Source organism: Solanum dulcamara, chromosome 5, assembly GCF_947179165.1.
Source record: "Solanum dulcamara chromosome 5, daSolDulc1.2, whole genome shotgun sequence".
In the NCBI taxonomy this organism is placed as follows: domain Eukaryota; kingdom Viridiplantae; phylum Streptophyta; class Magnoliopsida; order Solanales; family Solanaceae; genus Solanum; species Solanum dulcamara.
Window position 1 is genome coordinate 74,664,376 of NC_077241.1, and position 20,773 is coordinate 74,685,148.

Below are 20,773 nucleotides of genomic sequence, written 5' to 3' on the forward strand. Positions count from 1 at the left end.
TCCTGTATTAAAGTTAGTAAACCAGAAACAGTAAAGATGTAAAGGAAAAAAATAGTATCCGAATCCACAAAATTCACTGTGCGTCCTTAAGAATTTTAATCCCCTCACTGTACCCGAGGTTATGGATTATTTTCTACCAAGATAAAACGGATAAAACATTAAAGAAGTAGCGATACCTCAAACTTCTTTAATTTTAGTAAACTCAAAAAGCAGCAATCTAATCATACAAGACACAACTTTGTTTGTAAGAAAATATATGCAGAAGGGGGAGAGAATTCGATGCAAAAAAATGAGAGAAGACCTCTCTATTTATAGCCAACAAGGGTGCGAAGTTTCCTTTCAAAAGGAAAGTGTATGTTCGGAAGGAATAGGTTCTTTCTGAATCTGAGAAGGGAAACATCTATTCGGAAGGAGCAGGTTCCTTCCGAATTTGCAAAATTTAAAATTCCATTTATTAGTTCATTCGGTAATTATTTAATTCCACGAATTTAATTAATTCAATTAATCCGTGAATTTAATTAATTATTTATTTAATCAATAATTCTGAATTAATATTAAGAAAAAAGAAATTAATTAATGAGATTGATAAATAAATTGTCTAAAAAATTATTGATCAATCACATCATTTGCCAAATCCAAATTCGAAATCGAAGTCGAGCCGAGCAAGCGATCGGCCGCCGCCTCGAGGGGCACCCTCTACTTAACCCTTTATGAGTTAAAGAAAGTGTTTCCTTATATAAGGACAAACCATTTCCTTTCTTCTACCAATAAGGAACAAATGACTTTTCAGTTTTCCTTCATTTGGTGTTCCCCACATTTTCTTATTTTTCATTCACACTTCACTTAAATCTAACAAAATTAAGATACTCCGGTTGCTGGAAAGTAATTATGTATCAAGATTTTAAAATCTATTTGAACTTGAGTTTCTAATAATTATACAAGTGCTATTTTATTGGGCTAAAGGAGTAGAATTAATTATGTATGTTAAGGTTTTTATGTATTCTGATCATTAGTATATATTCAGTGCTCTATAAAAATGTGAATTGGATTTTTTTATGAATATAAAAATCAATAAAGTAAAAATTCTAAATAAATCTGATTTTGAGTTAACACTAGTAAGATCACTCATAACATTTTCACACTTAAAATGTCGATCTGTGCAACAAGTTATGAATTTCGCTAATTATAAATTATCTAATGTATTATTATTTTTAACACTTATTATTTATTTACTATTTAAATCGATTAATTTAAACTTGCTTTCTTTCTCCTCTATCATTGCTCGTTTGCTTCACCAACAAAAGGGGGGAAAAGGTCATGTACATTACATTCCTACCACCATTGAAGTAGCTCCATACCTAGCAATCTTGCACGAAACTCCCTTAAAATAATCTTCAGGATTTTGTGCTAATATTTTTCTTAAATTAGTTCAGCGCAGATATAAAAAAACTTAAAAGAGTAGGATTTCGGATAATCAATATTTGATACTTAGCAATTTTTAGTAAAAATTATTTGCAAGAATTTTAAATACTTATCTATCCAATTACAGGGTAGATAGACAATCATTTCTTTCATGCGAAAATAATTATGCTGACCATTTCAAAAATATTTTAATAAAAAACGTATTTTTATATTAAAAATAAAAAAGAAATGATTTATAGTCCACCACTCTACAGTTTATTATTGAAGAATGAAAAAAAGAGAAGAAAACGACAAATCACCTATATGACCTGATGACTGATTTTTATTTATTGTTTGGATTGTAATTGGTGGCTCTGAAAATTTAGCCACCGTTTCTCATAGTTTTGTTTTTTCAGTTCATATACGACTCCACCCATAAAACTTTACCAGTTTTCCAGCAAACGTTCTTGGAGAGAAAAGGGACTGTGTGAAGAGAATATATTTGACCCCCAAAAAAACAAAACTTTTCAAGAAAATATTGATGGGTCATCGTGAATTTTCATCTTCATCACTAGTCTTCCTTATCTTGATTCTTATTGAGGTTTCAATATCATCTTCACTCCCCTTCATTGTTCTACATGGTAATAATTTGTTCTTTTTTCCTTAATTTTTTTTACTGTTAATGTTTTTTAATTAAAAATATATTTTTTTTATTTTGGATTAATAGGAATTGGAGATCAGTGTTCCCACCATGGAGTCAAACGATTCACAGAGGAGCTAAGTGAATGGTCCAAATCTGAAGGATATTGCTTGTAATTGGTTCTTTCTTGAAAATTAGTTTAGCGTCTGTACTTATTTTAACTATTTGACATAATCTTATTTGGCGTCTAGAACATTTCTGCTAACACTCTATTTGTATGTTATAGTAGAGGAAAATAATCTAAATTAAAATTTTAATAGTTGAAAGCTGTAAAGCTTGTATAACAAGTAATCCCACAAGTAGGGTCTGATGAGGAGGGTTGTATGCACGTAGACCTTGTTATTTCTCACAGACCCTCGGCTCAGTTCAAAAGTTGTGATGTTTGTATAGAATAATAATTGTTTGTGGAATAGTGTCAAATATTTCTGGATGTCCCATATGGGAAGAGTTTCATATAACTTGGGATGGAGAGAGTAGTTCGTTTTCATATAACTTGAATTAATGTGACTGCTGGTATGAATTAAGTTAGTTGTGTTAGTGTTTCTTTGATACAGCTTAAGCATTTTGATAATGATTATTCTTCTGATTATTTGAATAAGCTTTTCGATAAGCGACCGCTTAAGGAAACAACTTATAAAATGCAATTGATAATGATTATTCTTTTGATTATTTTAATATGCTTTTCTTTCAATACTTGATGTTGACATGCTTTACTTGAGCGAAAGGTCTATCTGAAACAACCTCCCTACGTAAGGCTGCATATACACAACTTTCCTAGACCCCACTTGTGGTATTACACTGGCTATGTTGTTGTTGTTGTTGTTAATTGAATAAGCGACTTGCATAAGGAAACAACCTATAAAATGAAACCTATGGTAATTGTTCAATGCCCATTCTATTTATCATTAGTTGTGTCATGAGATAGCTTGTAATATACTAACATTCATCACTTTTAGCTAGCCGTTATTATTCTGAAACAGAGGAGTTTATGCTTCATTCCAGAGTTTAAATCAGTTCTGGATGGTGGTTGTTCTTTGAAATCGTGCTCAGTTGATCACTTGATTTTCACTTATCAAAAAAGATTGATGTGTGAATAAAGCTGCATGATAATCAGCAAAGTGGATTAGAAAGTTTCCTCAAAGGCATCCCTAACACTTCTCCACCCCCTCCGCCTACCAAAAGAAAAAGTAAAATAAAAGTAAGAAAATGACTTATGATGTCTGTAGTTAGTTGTATTTGTTTTCAAGATTATTAGTAAGATTTGTTTTGTTTGCCCGTTAAGCCAAAGTTGATATAGGTTTGTTAAAAAGGTATTATGTCACCATGGCTTGTTCTTCGTCAAAAGAGAGCGTAAACCAATTAGTATCGCCCAGGGTCAAGATTTACATTTTGAATTGTACTTGCTGAATTCATTCGATTTCCATACAGAGTCTTAGTTGATATGATTCTGTTTTATGGACCATGTCCTACAAAGTTGTCTATTTGTTTTATATCCATAACTCTGCTTAATTCTTTTGCGTGGTTGTGTAACTTATCTTGTTTTGTACTTGTGCTATCTTTGAACTCTCCTCTCTAGGGAAATTGGAAATGGATCATGGGACTCCTGGTTTATGAATTTAGAGGATCAGGTAATGACTCTGCATTAAAATCTAAATGCTAGTAGTTGTCTTGGGCAAAAACAAAACCTGAACCTAATTCTGATCTGTTCTTTTTCATGTGCAGGCTGATGTAGTGTGTCGCAAGGTGGTGGAGCTCTGTCAATTAATGGTTTTATTGTGGCTAATATCTCTTATTTGTTTTATTCACTGACGAAAACAAACTTCCGAGTACAGGTTAAGAAAATGAAAGAACTCCAAGATGGTTACAACATAGTCGGTCTCTCACAGGTTATTTAAAGTAACTAGATCTTGTAAATTTGTGCACTACTTCAATGGGTGTATCTTTCCATCACTTAGTACCATATTTGTATGTCAATCAGAAGGTTTTTATCTCTATATTTTTACACTTCTTAGCTTCAATTAGAATAAATTAGGGGAATCTGGTCCCAAACAAAATAAAATCGAGAACTCTATTTGAACCGAATATTTTAAGAGAGAATAATCAAAATCATCCTTACGTAATCCCACTTGGATTTATTTAATCCATATAATCTGTAGGTGACCAATATGATCCTTAAACTAAGCCTGCAGGTGAGCAAACTGACCTAGCTCATAGCAAACATCCAAAACTAATAGCTTTTGGATTATGCAAGACATGGAATCATAACAATATCGTTCACTTGGATTCATTTGGTTTTTGGTTGCATGGACCGCATATTCACTACTCATCTGCTTATGTTACAGGGTAACCTAATAGGCCGAGCTGTTGTGGAATATTGTGAGGGAGGACCACAGGTAGGGAAAAAAAGCTTAAGGCACGATTTCACTGTTTTTTGCATGTAATTACAATTGATATGCATCTGATAAAGATGACTTCTGATTTTATTTGCTTCTTGAAGTCAAAGTCAGATCTTTCTTATTCTAGTCATTTCAACCCAGCTCTTTCTACATATGTGGATGTGTATCTCTGTGTGACATATGTTAGCTGCTGTATCAGTATAAATCAGCCTATGAACCATGGGATTATCTCTTTGCAGTAAGTTCATTACCCATAATAGGTCAGTGGAATATTGAAACTAAAGAACTGTGGGAACAAAGACCCTTTGGGCTCACTTGTCAAATGTGATAATGTTCTTTGAAAACTAGTGTGAGAAGTAGCAGTTCAAAAGTTGGCCCAAACACCACTGGCATAAAAGATATTCTTTGAAAAAACAAAGAATCCTAGGCTCAGTGCTCCACAGAGTCTTAGTTTTCCAGATCAAGTTTTTATTACTTAATCCTAGCAAGGTTTTTTGGTAGATTTTCAACACATTCAGAACAATATCTCTTCGCGTGTCCTCCTTCTCTAAAACAACAGTGCACGTAGCACTTCAATGCTCTCCACCATCACTAGAAGTCATTCTTCTGAATTTGCTGCCAACCATAACTTCTGGAAATAATTCTCAATTTGTTGCCTGACGAATTTCTTTTTGTGTTTGTGCTTTTGGTGAAAGTCCAGTACATACATTGCTCAGGATCAGAAATTTGATCCAGTCTTTCTTTCGATACTTAATATGCCAGTAGCTAGTCATCCCTTCCTGTTATGTGCCAATTGTCCCTCATTGATTAAAAAGAGAAATACTATTGGGTTTATAGGTTTAATGGGATCCCACCTAATTAGGTCACTCTTTTGGGTTGGGCTCTCCTATTTTGTCTATAACACAACCTCAAATTGTTGAAGTAAAGAAAAGATTTCCTACTTGTGTGATGGGATATGTGTATGGAAAACGAAGAAAAAGAAAAAAGACGGCGAGGAACACTAGTACTCTTCATCTACTTGTTTATCATAGTTGGTGGAACGAATTGATATACTGTATTGACTCCCTAAATGGCTGGCGGGGTCAAATGTGCAGCTTTCCAACCTTTTAATCTGCATTCTCATTGGAGATTTATGTTGAGTGGGAAGTTTTGGATTTAGGTTTTCCAAAGAAGGAAATAGGAGAAGTCCAAGAGAGAATCATTGAATTTCTTAGTGTTCACGTGGCTTTTCTTTATATTATTGATTCCACATGTTACTGTGTCGTCTGTGTAGGCCTTATGTTTGCTGTACTTGAGAAATTTCAATAACAAATATTTGTGCTCGTTGCCATGGCAGGTTAAGAATTTGATTTCCTTAGGAGGACCTCATGCTGGCACTGCTTCAGTTCCTCTCTGTGGTGTAAGTGTTTGTATAGTTTATACCAACATTTGCTATTTTATCTTTCAATAAGACAAGTTTATTTGGTAGTTTCTGGGTGCTGGATCAGACAATTATGTAAGGCTTCTTATTTTCGGTTTTCTTCTTACTGTTGCTGGCATTGCCCTTTGAGCTAGCACTCTTCTTTCATGAGGTCCTCTTCCTTCTTCCTTCGGGGAAAGTCAATAGAAGCATCCTAGGTAGTGTTTTAGCTTCTTGATGATGATTATTGAGGGGAAATATGACCAAAGTATGCCTTAGCAGGGGGTGACAAGGTTGATCTATCATTTTTTTTATTGCCAAATCATGTAAATTCCCCTTGATGTGTTTTTTGCATTGTTCTTGATCTCATATTCATTTTGCAGTCTGGCATTTTTTGCATAATTGCTGATAATCTAATCAAATCAGAGATATACTCCGATTTTGTCCAGGTATTATGAGGTTCTGATTTTGTTTTACTTACTAAAGAATGTTTGACATGCTTCCTTGGAATAATAAATATTTAAATTGCAGGCTCACTTGGCTCCTAGTGGGTATCTCAAGCTTCCAAATGTAAGTGGCATTACTACTGCATTCCCCATTCTTCTCTGCATTTTTGTGGGAGTGGACTGTAAAATCAATTTCACAAGTTTGCTTCTTCTCTGCATTTTTGTGGGAGTGGACTGTAAAATCAATTTCACAAGTTTGCTTCTTCTCTGCATTTCAATGGGAGTGGACTGTGTAAAATCAAATTTCAAATCGGCATAAAGACTTGTGACAATAAAAAGATTACAACTTTGATAAGGCACAAAGCTCAGTCTCCTAAATTCATAACGCTCATCTGCTGTCTTGTTCTCTGTTTCTCTATTTTATACCTCTTATTGCTTGAAGAGAAAGAAGTGCTTGCATGTAAGTTCATCGAAGGATAGAGAGGAGTTGACTGCATCGGTTGTGGTTTGAATGGATAGGGGATATGAGTGAATGGGATTCATAGGGAATGTAGAATCTTCATATGTGCTTTTATCAGAAGAAAAAATGGTTAATACGATTCCTCTGCATTTTTTATGATCTTGGTTAATGCTCTGTGTGTATGTGATTAAGACATATTAATAGAGACAGATGGACTGGGGTGGACTACTGTGTGCATAGGTGCTTTTGACTATCTCTATGCACATGTGCTGGTGTCGTTTTTTCCCACTAAATAGGGGTTGGTAATATGGAAATCAAGGTAATTCAAGGAGGAAGAGGCAGCTGGCTGCTGCTGTATTGTGGGTGAAGCAAAGACGAGGGAAAAGAATTTTAGAACCATTAATTAACTAATTCTTACTCCCTCCGTTTAAAAAGAATGATCTACTCTCCTTTTTAGTCTGTTTCAAAAGAATGTCCCCTTTCCTTTTTTGGCAACACTTTAATTTCAACTTTTCACGTGACATGTTTAAGACCACAAGATTAAAGGGGATTTTGGTACATTTGACATAACTTTAATTTAGGACCACAAATTGAGAAGACTTCTTTATTTTCTTAAACTCCGTGCCAAGTCAAACTAGGTCATTCTTTTTTGAAACGGTGGGAGTATTTGTTTAATTTTGTGATATTTGTTCTTCCAAATTTGAATTTGATATAACTTAAATTTAGGACCACAAATTGAAAAGTCTTCTTTATTTTGTTAAACTCCGTGCGTCAAACTAGGTCACTCTTTTTGAAACAGAGGGAGTATTTGTTTTATTTTGTGATATTTGTTCTTCCAGATTTGAAATCAAAGAATAGTGCAGTTGGATGTTGAAAGAAATGCTAAAAGAAGGTGATGGCTCTTCCACTGGGACTGCCACGACATTGTGAAGTTCTGTGTGTTTAAAATATGTTATTAAAAGTAAATTAATCTTGCGTTTCCTTCTTTTGAAAGTTGAAACTTCGAATGATTTTTTTTTTCCTGGAGGCGTTGTTTTGTCCGGGAAGGGGATGGTTAGGCAAGAATTTTATTTATCAATCTTTCAGGTTTGGAAGCTTAACTTGTATCTCTCTCTTCACAGAATATTCCTGGGTACATGAAAAGCTGCCGGTTTCTCCCAAAGCTTAACAATGAAATCCCCAGTCATAGAAATTCCACCTATAAGAAACGGTTCAGCAGCTTGGAGAATCTCGTCCTTATCATGGTTTGTCATCCTGCCATTGCATTCTATTTTTCTTTTAGTTTGTGTCAAATGACCGTAATTTGCAGCTGTTATGGTAACCTACATTCTTTTGCTTTCTTATTCACAGTTTGAACATGATACTGTTTTGATACCAAAGGAGACTTCTTGGTTTGGATACTATCCAGATGGGGCCTTTGAACCTGCTTTGCCAGCACAGAAGGTATGATGTGATCTGGTTAAGAGAAATGTTCAATTTATATTACTTTTTACTGCCATTACAGAAACAAGACACACCCTCTCAGTATTTTTTTTTTATATATGTATGATACCCATGAAGAACCCAAAACCGCGCAGTCTATTTGGATTTCCTTGACAATGCACACACTATTTTCATACTAAATTTCCCGTTCCTTCCTTCAATATGCTTGGTTCTGCGAAAGAGCGAGACCTTTTCCTTGTTGACAATGTTCTTCACTAGTACTGTTTTCGCTGTAGTTTGACATGCTTCGGGAAAAATGGTAATATGGCAGCCACAGACATCTATGACATAGCCAAGTGTATGGATTGTTTAAATGTTTGATGATAACAACATATCTACTTCTGGATTACACCTTCACCTCCTTGCTTCTCACCGTTCTCCCAAGTCTTAACATAAACACTTCTCTGACGATCACGTACCTCCAACCTTTGATTAGTCATATGAATAACCATCCCTGTATCAATTATCATTGAAAGGAGATCAGTTCTCTCTCTCTTTTCCAATCCAAAAACACTTTTTCACCTGCGATCAATTTCTTTGTTCTCTCTTCCTCTCCCATTCCTCCTTGGCATATTCTTTTCCTCTGTTATCCTACAATAGTACCTAGGATACTGCATGTACCATAATCTGCAGTTGCTTGCTTGTTCTAGTCTGTAGGATTGTATTCTTTGACCATTGAGATTCGGTAGTGGCGTCTTGTGTTTTTGAATGGACTATATAGGTAGAAGGAAACTTACTATATAGAGGTCGTGTTTGCTACCTTTTCTTTTCTACTTATCATTAATGTCAAAACCAGAGGGCAATGAAGTGTTTCTACAATTGCCATCAAGGTGTTTAGCAAAAAGTTTCATAGGATTGGGTTCTGTGCAATTAGGTGGACATGAATCAACTCAAGCTTAAAATCGAGTTAATCTTTTCGCAATGTGAATGTATTAAGCAGTGCTTTGACTTTGAGATTCAGCTTCATTGATGCTTAAAATCTGTTTTGTTGTGATTCCAGAACAAATATGGAAAGCTCAAGATCAAGATATTAAGAATTCAAAGAAAAAAAATTCAAAGACCTTTCTGCCATTTATGTTTTGCATTTGCTCATGTTAAACAAAATCCAAGTAAACCACTTCATATAAATGAGAAGATACCAGAGATAAGATTAAGTTTTATATTCAGGTGGACTCGATTAGATGTGCAAAGACCTCACTATTTGAATTCAACATGTATCAAACTAGAATCAATTCATTGAATTTTATCTTTAACTAGGCCTTATATTTCAATCATGCCAGCAGGGTTAATGTTAATCTGAGTTTCTATTCTGTAGTATTAGACTATCCCGATTTCTTTATGTTTAATGATTAACAGAAATAATTGGTCCAACTTCCCGGTGGAGTCTGCTCTTGTGTTTTTTGCTCAACTGTGACCAAATTTTCCATATGACCCTAGTAGCTAGTTGCGTTTCAGGTCCACAAAAAACTGAACTTTCCTCTACATCTGCGCTTCCAATTTTAACCAAGTGAGACTTTTCCTTTTGTTTGGGCAGACTCAGCTCTATACTGAGGATTGGATCGGTTTGAAAACCTTGGACGATGCTGGGAAGGTGAAATATGTCAAAGTAGCTGGGAATCACCTTCAAATTTCTTCCAGTGATATGAAAAAGCATGTTGTTCCATACTTAGCAGGGAATGCATCAACAGACAGGAGCTCTGTAAATGTGGAACACGTGGCATTACATGATTTGCAAGATGATGCATCAAGTATTTTTACTTTTGAAGGTTCCTCATCTTACAAGTGGCCTGCACCTGTCAAGACCTTCTTCGCGGAACTGCTTGACTTGACCATAGATGAACGGTCTGTTGACGCTTGATTTGGTTGTTTGGTAGTCGATGACCACGATATACAACTTCATCGAATATAACATTGCATTGATTGTAAGCTTTATGTTATCTTGTTGACTCTGAATGTAAATATATGTGCCAAACTATCCAACTCTTGCAAAAGGATATACTAATATCAGACAGCTTTGTTAGCAATTATGTTGCCTTCTATACTTTTGTGTCATATTTCTTTTAATCGGTGGTGCATGAAACTTACATTCACTTGTTAAACAGGAGAAGATGGTTCGAAAACAGAGTCGATGAACAAGAATGATATTCCGAATGTCTTGGTTCACACAAGGGTGCACGTAAAATACTAGAGGGTGTTATTTTGTTATTCATGTTCAAACAAGTTTTAATAATATCATTATCACTCTTACAGATGTATGGAGTCGAATAGTTTCTTGGTCCTCTGTTTGTACTTTTTGATTCAAAGGTACGAGAGGGGGAACACCGTTTGCTGCTCAAACCGCAACAATAAACACTATCCGTACAATAGTGGATCAAGATATGCAACGAGTAAAAGTCATGATAAAAGGCTCCGGTCTCAAACCAAAGAAAGGAAGGGCTAATATAGAACAAAGTTTTCCTATTGTTGATTCCAAGTGTAGTACTTTTTACCCCTTGCGGTCAATTATTGCTAGTAAAGTAAAATTAACATATACTTACTAAATACCATATAGGTGTAACGTTTCGCTTAATATTAGAATCGAGAATCAAAACATTGATCTTATTTTTTTTTCTTGTGATACTAGTTATGATAGCCCATGTTGTGCACGGGCCTAATAACATTAATTTTTATAATAATTGGTTATATTTTTAAAAATATCTAAAATAATATTTATATTTGAATGTACTGAGTACTATTTTAAAAGTGAGTTAGAAAATAAACTATAAGTTGTTTTTCAAATTTGAAACAAAACTTCAAATTAAATTTTGAATTTTAACGATCAAACACATCTAATTTTCAAATTAAGTAAAAAATTTTATGAAAAATTATGAATAATAATTTTTATAGACAAACAAATTGAAAGAGATTAATCCCTTGCCTTCTTTCATTAACATAATTGGTTTATATACATTAAATACAAGAGTATAATTAGGCTATAATTAAGAAAACTAACTATCTATATATTAGGAACTAAATATATACAATCTGTCAGAATATATTTTCATATATTCTAACACACCCCTGCAGTCGAAGCGGGAGGTCGCCGAATGCTAAGACTGTCCCGAAAATCCTCAAATAACATCAACGGAAGGCCTTTGGTGAAGACATCTGCAATCTAATAACGAGAGGGGACATGTAACACTCAAACCTGACCGCGAGCCACCTTTTTCCGTACAAAATGTATATCCATCTCAATGTGCTTAGTGCATTGATGCTGAACACGATTACCAGCCAGATATATGGCATTAAAATTATCACAGTATACCAAAGTTACCCGTGGAATAGGACAATGAAGTTCCAAAAGTAAGTTTCGCAACCAACATGACTCAGAAACCACATTGGCAACCTCTCGGTTAGGGGTGGGCGTTCGGTATTCGGTTCGGTATTTTCAAAATTTAGATTCGATAATTCGGTAATCAGTAATTCAAAGTATATACCAAATACCGAACTTTCAAACTTCGGTTCGGTAATTCGGTAATCGGTAAATAAAAATTCGGTTCGGTACGGTATTCGGTAATACCCAAATTTCTGCATCTTATAAAATCAACACAAATGCAAGCACTTTTTTTTACAAGATAAGTAGCCACAAACCATCTTAAAATAAAACCTAAAACTAAAAGGCAACAACAGGCAACAGCAACAAAGTGCTTCAGCCTTCAACTGCAACATACAACAACTAACAACAATACAACATGCAGCAACAGCTACAACATGCAACAACAGCTACACACAACAACAACTAACAACATAAGCTGCAATAAGCTGCAACACTACACCCAGCAGCAGCACACTACACACAACACCACCACTTCCTGCAGCAGGTCCCTACAACAACCACCAAAACAAGCAACAACCAGCAACAACAACACCTGCAGGCTGCACTGCAGCAGCAATAAGCCAATAATTGGCAGGAGCAACACAACAACAGTCAACAGCACCTGCAACAACATACAACATGCAACAACAACAACAAAATGATTCAGCTGCAACACACAACAACAACAAACAACATAAGCTGCAACACTACCTGCAGCAGCAACAGCTATACACAACACCACCACCAGCTGAAGCAGCTCCAAAATCAGAAGTCAGAAATAGTAGCAGCAGAGGAAATAGAGTCCAAAATTTGCTTTTACTGTTTTTCAGCTTGAACAATGCAAGTCAATATCATCCATAGCTAAAAAGAATTTAAAACGTGTCAACAATTAAACAAAGTAAAAAAATATAAAAATAAAATACAAAAACTGAAAAACATACCAAGTTCAAGTTTCATAAGATCATTAAAATCTTCTTCAACATTTATGGGATAAGGCTCATTTCGACGCCAATCTTGAAGACAAATAACAGCTTGCACCAATTTTGGAGTCAAAGAACTCCTAAATGAATCAAGAATACGGCCCCCGGTGCTAAAGGCACATTCCGATGCCACACTAGAAATTGGAATTGCCAACACATCACGAGCTATCTCAGAAAGAATTTTATATCTAGGAGAATGAGCTTTCCACCACGACAAGATATCAAAATTGTCGTCATCATCATTCGGCTCTAGTTCTTCACTAAGATACTTTTCCAACTCCGACTTACCACCCAAACCTGCACCATCTTGTTTGTTCCTCTTCATTTGGATCCTATTTCTCACTTTTGTTGATTTTGTGCTATTGTTAGATATAGATAAATCCGATGTCTGACCCGATAAATCAAAAGGAGAAGATGAGCGTCGAGATGCATTAGAGAATTTTGCTACATACTCTTCAAACATAAATTTCATGTAAGTCACCATTTCATCTTTTATTTCATTCCCTTTATCATCTCCAAACATATCCTCAAGTGCGTCGCCAACATACTCAAGTTTGTTATGAGGATCTAAGATAGAGGCAATAAAAAGCACTTTATTCATTTTTTCAGGAGCACCCCAATACTTGACAAACTTTTCTTTCATTTTTTCTCCCATTTTTGCCAAAGAAGGATCATTGTCTTCCATACACTCTCTTAAATGATTGTGAAGCTCAACTATATCTTCAAAGTGACCATTAGAAGTGACGTAGAGTGAACCTGAAACCTTCTCAGTTAGATCATAAAACCTTTTAAGAAATATTATCATATTTCTCACCTTTTGCCAATCATCACTTTCAAGTACACCTGCAACACTTTCATCTTCACAAACATGATTAGCAAGATAAGTTGACAATCCACCATCTTCGAGATCAAACCTATCAAATGCATTCTCAAAATATTGTGCGGCATCCAACATCAAGTAGGTCGAATTCCACCGGGTTGAAACATCTAAACATAATGACTTCTTACTGTCTATATTTTTTAGTTCACATCATTCCGCAAATTTTCTAATTCTTGTGGCAGATTGTCTAACATATTTTACCATTTGCCTAACACGTTTGATAGATGGACCAACTTCTTTCATGCCATCTTGCACAATAAGATTCAAAATGTGAGCCATACATCTCACGTGAAGATGGTTGCCACATTTCATGTTAGATCCCCAATTAACCATTTGTTTGTGTAACTCTTTCACCATGACATCATTAGAAGAAGCATTATCTACAGTTATAGTGATTATTTTCTCCAATTTTCAATCAAGCAAACACTTACTAATACAACGGGCCATTTCGTCACCCTTATGACTAGTAACAACCTGAAAGTTTAAAATTCGTTTATGCAAAAGCCAATCACTATCAATAAAGTGTACTGTCAAACACATATAATTTATTCTTTGAATAGATGTCCATGTGTCTGTGGTTAGACAAACTCTCGGTGATGTTTCTTTCAAATACTTCATAAACTTTTGTCTCTCTTCACCAAAAACTTGATAACAATCCCTAGTCACTGTTCTACGGGAGGGAACTCGAAATAAAGGTTGGGTTTTTTTCATAAAATTCTTAAAACCTTCCTTTTCAACAAAACGAAAAGGAAGTTCATCAAGGATTAACATCTCAACTAAAGCCCTCCGAGATGCCTCTTGATCAAAAGTCCAAATTGCCCCATCACACATTTCACCTTCTAAGGAAAAGTTTAAATTTGATTGTTTGTACTTGGAATTGAAATTGTTAACCTTATTTGGATTTTTAGGACAAGTTTTCAAATGTTTATTCAGTCCACTTGTTCCATTTTTAGTTGAATCAGCTAAGAGAACTTTACCACAATACTTGCACTTTGCTTTATTAATTCCATCTTCTATGAGCTTATCATAATGCGGCCAAGCAGCAGATCTTGATTCAATAGCTTTCCTCTTCACAGCCACTGATTCCGGTGTTGAATCAAGAGACTCAGTAAGAGCCAGAGGTGCGACATTGGTTGTTCGACTTGATTTATCTTCCATCTAAACATAAAAGAGATTACAAATGTTATAAGACATAAATTGAAAGTGTAAAACAAAATAAAAAAAGAATAGATATCATCTTGCTCACCTCTGAATAGTGAATTCTGATAGAACAATTTGCGCTAAACCTATGTAACAATTCCACAAAAAAGATTAGACCTTAGGTTCTATTGATTCTGAAAATTCCACAAGATAGAACAACTTGATAAAATGAGAAGATTTAGAGGTGGTGCAGCAAGAAATTGCATGGTTCATGCAGTTTGTTCAACAATTGACAAAGAATGGTTCTAGGGCTTTAGCTGAAGATTATGATGTTATCCCTTACTTATGCGACAAGAACATTGAAACGGTAAGCTAACAATTACCTTCACCTGGTTATACTAACATTGTTATTAAGCACTTGATATATCTTTTCAGCTTCTTTGTTTGTTAGTAAGTTACCTTTTCAGCTTCTTATGTTGGATTGTAATTCTCAAATTTGTTTTGTACAGGATCTGCCAAATGAAATAGGAATGCAGGAAGTAGAGTTGGCAAGAGAAGCTTATATTGCAGCAATTGCTGCTGCTAAAGAAAATCAAGATGAAGCATCTTTTTCCGAAGCTGCCAAAACAAGATTATATCTGCAGTCACTTGTTCTAAGAACATAAACATGGATTCTAATTGGGAAATTGTCAGGTATAGTTTGTATTAATTACTATGTAAGTTGCATGTCTTCTTCATAATATATTATCAAAAGCCCCTAAAATGAAGCATGAGCAGAAATTAACATTAATCATACAATACCTTTACTGTGAAGGGCAAACAGAGAAATCTGAAGACGCTACGTCGGCACGTCGTTATCTCTGTGATTTGTGAAGGAGTGAACTGTGTTGGGGGATATTGTTGCAGATCCATGGATTGAGGCAGTAGTATTAGTTCCGTAGGGCTCAATCTTTCGTCGTATTTTGATGTTCATTCTGGAGCTGAAGAAGTCTTCAAGGAGGATGTGAATCCATGGCCCTTGTGAGAATTTAAGGGCCCAGATGGATGTCCCTCAAGCTCCTGATTCTTTCATCTACACCGGTGGTAAGGAAAGGTCCTGTTGGAGCCAACGCCGCCGTCTGCGATGCAGCTGAGGAGTGGTCAGAAGTTTCTAGTTTGTATTTGTGAACTGTGAAGACTGAAGAGTGAAGTGGGCGTTCACTTAGGGAGTTAGGGACTTAGGGTTACTTAGGAGTTAGGAGTTAGGATTTAATTTGGGTTTGGTCTTTGGACCTAAACATTTATGGATAATGGGCCTTTTGCCCTTTTCTATACTCCTTTAGGCTTTAGCCCAACAGAATATATCAATATAATGGGCTGCTAATTCTCATTTAAATTCGGTATTCGGTATTTCCCGAATACCGAACGGTATAAAAATAAATACCGAATACCGAACCCGAATATCGAAAATATGATTTTTGGTATCGAATATCGAACCGAATTTCTGAATTATCGAATACCAAAATACCGAATTAGCCGATTCAGTTCGGTAATTCGGTTTTCGGTATTTTATGCCCACCCCTACTCTCGGTATTCTGCCTCTGCATTCGAACGGGACAAAGTAGCTTGACGTTTGGCGGACCATGAGATCAAGTTATCACCCATAAAAACATAATAATCTGACGTCGAACGCCGTGTATTGGGGCACCCACCCCAATCAGCATCAGTATACGAGACAAGAGTGGTTGTGGAAAATGGATAAAGGTGAAGACCATAATCCAAAGTACCTCGTAGGTAGCGCACGATGCGCTTGAGAGCGTGCATGTGTTCATCCTGCGGGTCATGCATGAATAAGCATACCTGTTGCCAGTGGCAGACCCACATGGTGTCTAGGGGGTTCATCCGAACCCCCTTCGACGAAAAATTATATTATTTATATATGGTTAAAATATTTTTTTATGTATAAATAGTAGATGTCGAACCTCCTTCGGCTAGTTCGTGTGTCTACTTTTTCAGATTTTAAACTCCCTTATTAAAAATTCTGATTCCGCCACTATCGCAAACAAAAAAAACTCATTTTTTTCTAAATTAGAAATAAAACAGTTTTAATCACTTATTATAAGTTAATTTTTACTACTTGAAAAAACGTGTTTCACATGTCAATCCCTCCAATTTTGTGAGGTAAAGATAATATATAAAATGCACATATATCATATATGGCATTAACCATTTTTGTTTTCTCTTTTTCTTTATCTTGATTTGTCAAAAAAAGGAAAAAAAATATAAACGTGCTAATAACAAAAAATTATCCTGAATAATTGGACATGATTACAATTTACAAGGTAACAAATCAAGTAGATTAATGAGAAATCCAAAATTACCAAATCAAACTCATCCAAAAAAAATAAATGAAAATAATTATAATGACAAATAAAGTAAATTTCAAATATTTTGTCCCCACACTGATTGCTTCAGAAATATACTATATACATCCAGCTTAAAAGAACCAATAACTTGGCAGTACATTTTCTCCATTTCTTCTTTGCAAAAAGCTTTAAACAAAGAAGAAATCTAAAAAAAAAACACTCAAATGGCTTATTTATGTTCAGAAAATTTCATTTTCTTTATCATTTCAATCTTCAGTTCCATATGTTTTTCCTCTTCTACTCCTTTCATACTATTGCATGGTAATCTTTTATTTATTTATATGTATATATTGTCATTTTTTTTGTATTTAGACTGTCATTTTATTTTGTTGTACTATATTAGTTATTGTGTTTTTACTAGCTATCTATTGTTTCTTACTATTTGATATTTCTTGTAGTTATGTTATTTCTTTTTTTTATTCTGCTTTGAATTATTTTTTCTTAAGTCGAGGATCAATCGAAAACAACCTCTCTATGTCTAAAATAGAAATAAGATTTACGTACACTCTATTTTTTCAAAATCATATTTTATGAATTATACTAAAGATATTGTTATCGTTGAAAAATGAAGTTTGTTCATGGCAGGACTAGGACAGTCTTGCAACGATGCAGGAAGTACATTTTACACGTCACAACTCAGTCTCTTGTCGAGATCTAATGGTTACTGTTTGTACGTTTTTCAATTTTCCTTAATAGTAGCATACTATTATTTTTTAGTCGTATAGTCTCTTATTTTTTAAAGTGTATTATTATTTTTTGTTTTGTATCTTGTTATTTATGTTATGTTTTTTTTGTAATCTTACGTAGAATTTTATGTTTTTGAGTTAGGGTATATCAAAAACCCTAACTCTCTAAGCTATATTTTCAAATCCCGCATATGAAATTACATTGAATATATTATTATTAATTTATTCTTTTTCAATTTTTAACTTTTAGTACTTTTTTTTTCCATTCCAAAGTGGTACTCATGAAACAATAGACTAAAATTCAAAGTTTTATCGTTGTCAGTATACATAAGTTAAATTCTCTATGCATAGTTATCTGTTGAAATATGTGATAAATAATTACTTTATATTTTCGTATATTACTATTGTTGTTACTATCATTTGTGAATGTTTGGATATTTTTTTTCTTCCTTTTTTGGCAGAGAAATTGGAAATGGAGCGTATAATTCCTACAATATGCCTCTAGAAAATCAGGTAACAGTTGATATTATAAAGTATTTTTTGCTCATTATTTTGATTGGATTATTAATTGCATTCTTGTGGAATTGTAATCTGTGCCTTTCTTTTTTGCCCATGATGTACTTGTAGGTTCAAATTGCTTGTGAAAAGGTAATGAGACTCCACTAGATTATTCTTTTTCTTTTTTTCTCCTTTTCAATTATCCTTTCTAGAATTAAAATAAAAAAATAAAAAAATATTGACAACTGTTTAGTTTGAATTGAATTATTAGGTGAAGGAAATGAAGGAACTTCAACAAGGTTACAACTTAGTTGGTCTCTCACAGGTAAATATTTAATTATGGGATTAATTATTTTATTTAAATGTGTGTCAATGTATATTTTATTTATGGAAAAAATAAATTCATGTGTTTTCCAGGGGAATATGGTAGCCAGAGGGCTTACTGAGTTCTGTGATGGAGCACCTCTAGTGAGAAGTTTATCATAATTATATTGTTTTTAACAATATCTTTTCTTTTATTTTATTTAATTTCATTATTTTTTGCATTTTGTGATTTGATTTCATTTTGGAACTTAATTGTGGCACAGGTCAAGAATTTTATCTCAATTGGTGGACCTAATGCTGGCGTTGCTTCTGCTCCTATCTGTGCTGTATGTAATTTTGTTATAATAAAAACAACAATACCAATAATCAAAGATGTCAGATTAGAGTTCTGAATATAAAGTTATTTTTCTTAATAAGTATTTTACCTTTCAACGTAAAAGTTTCTATGTGTGAAACAAAATAAAAATGGAATTCAAGTTATACATATATGATGTAAAAAATATTTACACATAAAATACATGTTAATATCTCTATGATAAATAAATTCGATAATCTGGTAAGAATGATAACTAATGTGCTACCACATGTTAAAAGTATCTAATTTGTTATTAATTGATAGGGTGGGCCTTGGTGTGCTGGAGCTGGTGGTGTCTCTGGAATTGGAATATATTCTGACTATGTTCAAGTATACTGTCTTCAAAATGTTACTCTTCATTTATTTATTTTTATTTTATTATAATGTTTTTCAAGTGATTATTTCTAACACATCAGTTTTAATTAATCTCCAAATCTTAGACTCATTATGCTCCTAGTGGCTATACCAAGCTTCCAAATGTGAGTAATTCTTGTTTCTTTGTTTTATTATTCTTATTTAAATTTAAATATTTATTTAAAAATCTTCTTCTTTTTTTTTTCTCAGGATATTGCTGGATATTTAAGAGGTTGTAGATTTTTGCCAAAGCTTAATAATGAAATTCCTAATGCAACTAATCCAATTTATAAGCAACGTTTCACTAGCTTGCAGAACCTTGTCCTTATCATGGTACATTTTACTCCTCTTTTTTAAAAATAAAAATAAAAATAATTTAATAATTTGCTTACTAAATTATTTATCCCATTTTATTTTTAATATCTTTACAGTTTGAAAATGATGATGTTATAACTCCAAGAGAAAGTTCTTGGTTTGGCTTTTATCAAGATGGAACCTACTCTCAAATTTTGCCACCACAACAGGTAACATTATTTCCCTCTTTAAATTTCAAATTCAAATCGATGGCATATAAGAAACAACCTCTCTATTCTCACAAGATAAGAATAAGGTTGCATACATACTATTTTCATACCCCACTTATGAGATTACGCTTTGATGTTGTATTTAAATTTTAAAAAATCAATAACCATGTTACATTTTTTTTCTTTTTACATTTTTTGGCAGACTAATCTTTATCTAGAGGATACGTTTGGATTACAAACATTGGATAAAGCTGGAAAAGTGAAGTTCATAAAGTTACCAGGATATCACCTTGGAATGGATATTCAAGAAATGCAACAATATGTTGTCCCATATTTGATTGATGGAGCACAAAAGAATAAAGCTGATGCTCAAGTGGTCCATTGATTAAAAAAATGGTTCTTGTTATGGACAATGGAGGAAAAAAAATTACTACTACTAATTATAAGCGTCTTTAAGTAACCTCAGTAGTTTTGGTAATTTGGGGTTTAGAATATATTAATCTCATGGCGTTTTTGTTAGATATGAAGATTGGTAGAGTGATTATTATTAATGTAATAGCAAGTCAAGGACTAGTTAATAACAAGTTGATTGTTCCCTTTTGGTATTGAAATATTATGCTGATAATTACATTTACAATTTTCCTTCATGAATTTAAAGAGAAATGATAAAACTAAAAAGGATTATTTTGAAAATTATAACTTACAAATGTGAAATGATCTTTAGCATACATGTTGACAGTCTCGTGCCTGCTTAGATCATTCCCTCTTATTAGGTACTCCCTCTTATTCTAGAATTAAGAGGCACATAAATAGATAAAGATCAAAGAATTAATAAGCAATATAGTAGTCGAATAATGTTCCTAATTAATGTTTTCTTAAGGATTGTGCAAAACCTTCTCTAAAATGGGACAGGAGTAGTAAGATAGTAATTCTGTGCATAAATTTCATAAAAAAAAGTACTTCAAGTTTCTCTTGAAGCAATAATGTG

General features: G+C 33.8%; 3 protein-coding genes across 3 annotated transcripts; all 3 read left to right on the top strand.

Moving 5' to 3' along the window:
• Window positions 1–1,709: 1,709 nt before the first annotated feature.
• On the top strand, window positions 1,710–10,308 carry LOC129889819 (uncharacterized). The gene is made up of 12 exons (XM_055965275.1): window positions 1,710–2,042; window positions 2,129–2,213; window positions 3,678–3,729; window positions 3,824–3,844; window positions 3,934–3,987; window positions 4,444–4,494; window positions 5,834–5,896; window positions 6,280–6,345; window positions 6,428–6,466; window positions 7,924–8,046; window positions 8,153–8,245; window positions 9,819–10,308. Exons 1-12 carry the CDS (start codon window positions 1,943–1,945, stop codon window positions 10,140–10,142), a joined length of 1,071 nt encoding a protein of 356 aa, XP_055821250.1. The 5' UTR covers window positions 1,710–1,942; the 3' UTR covers window positions 10,143–10,308.
• Window positions 10,309–14,876: 4,568 nt separating this feature from the next.
• Window positions 14,877–15,323, top strand: LOC129889820 (protein MICROTUBULE BINDING PROTEIN 2C-like). Its single transcript, XM_055965277.1, has 2 exons — window positions 14,877–15,006; window positions 15,149–15,323. The coding sequence occupies exons 1-2, from the start codon at window positions 14,911–14,913 to the stop codon at window positions 15,302–15,304; spliced, it is 252 nt and encodes an 83-aa protein (XP_055821252.1). The 5' UTR covers window positions 14,877–14,910; the 3' UTR covers window positions 15,305–15,323.
• Window positions 15,324–17,148: 1,825 nt separating this feature from the next.
• Window positions 17,149–20,396, top strand: LOC129889822 (uncharacterized). The gene is made up of 12 exons (XM_055965279.1): window positions 17,149–17,305; window positions 17,630–17,714; window positions 18,192–18,243; window positions 18,358–18,378; window positions 18,500–18,553; window positions 18,646–18,696; window positions 18,816–18,878; window positions 19,172–19,237; window positions 19,348–19,386; window positions 19,472–19,594; window positions 19,693–19,785; window positions 19,988–20,396. Exons 1-12 carry the CDS (start codon window positions 17,209–17,211, stop codon window positions 20,168–20,170), a joined length of 927 nt encoding a protein of 308 aa, XP_055821254.1. The 5' UTR covers window positions 17,149–17,208; the 3' UTR covers window positions 20,171–20,396.
• Window positions 20,397–20,773: the final 377 nt, after the last annotated feature.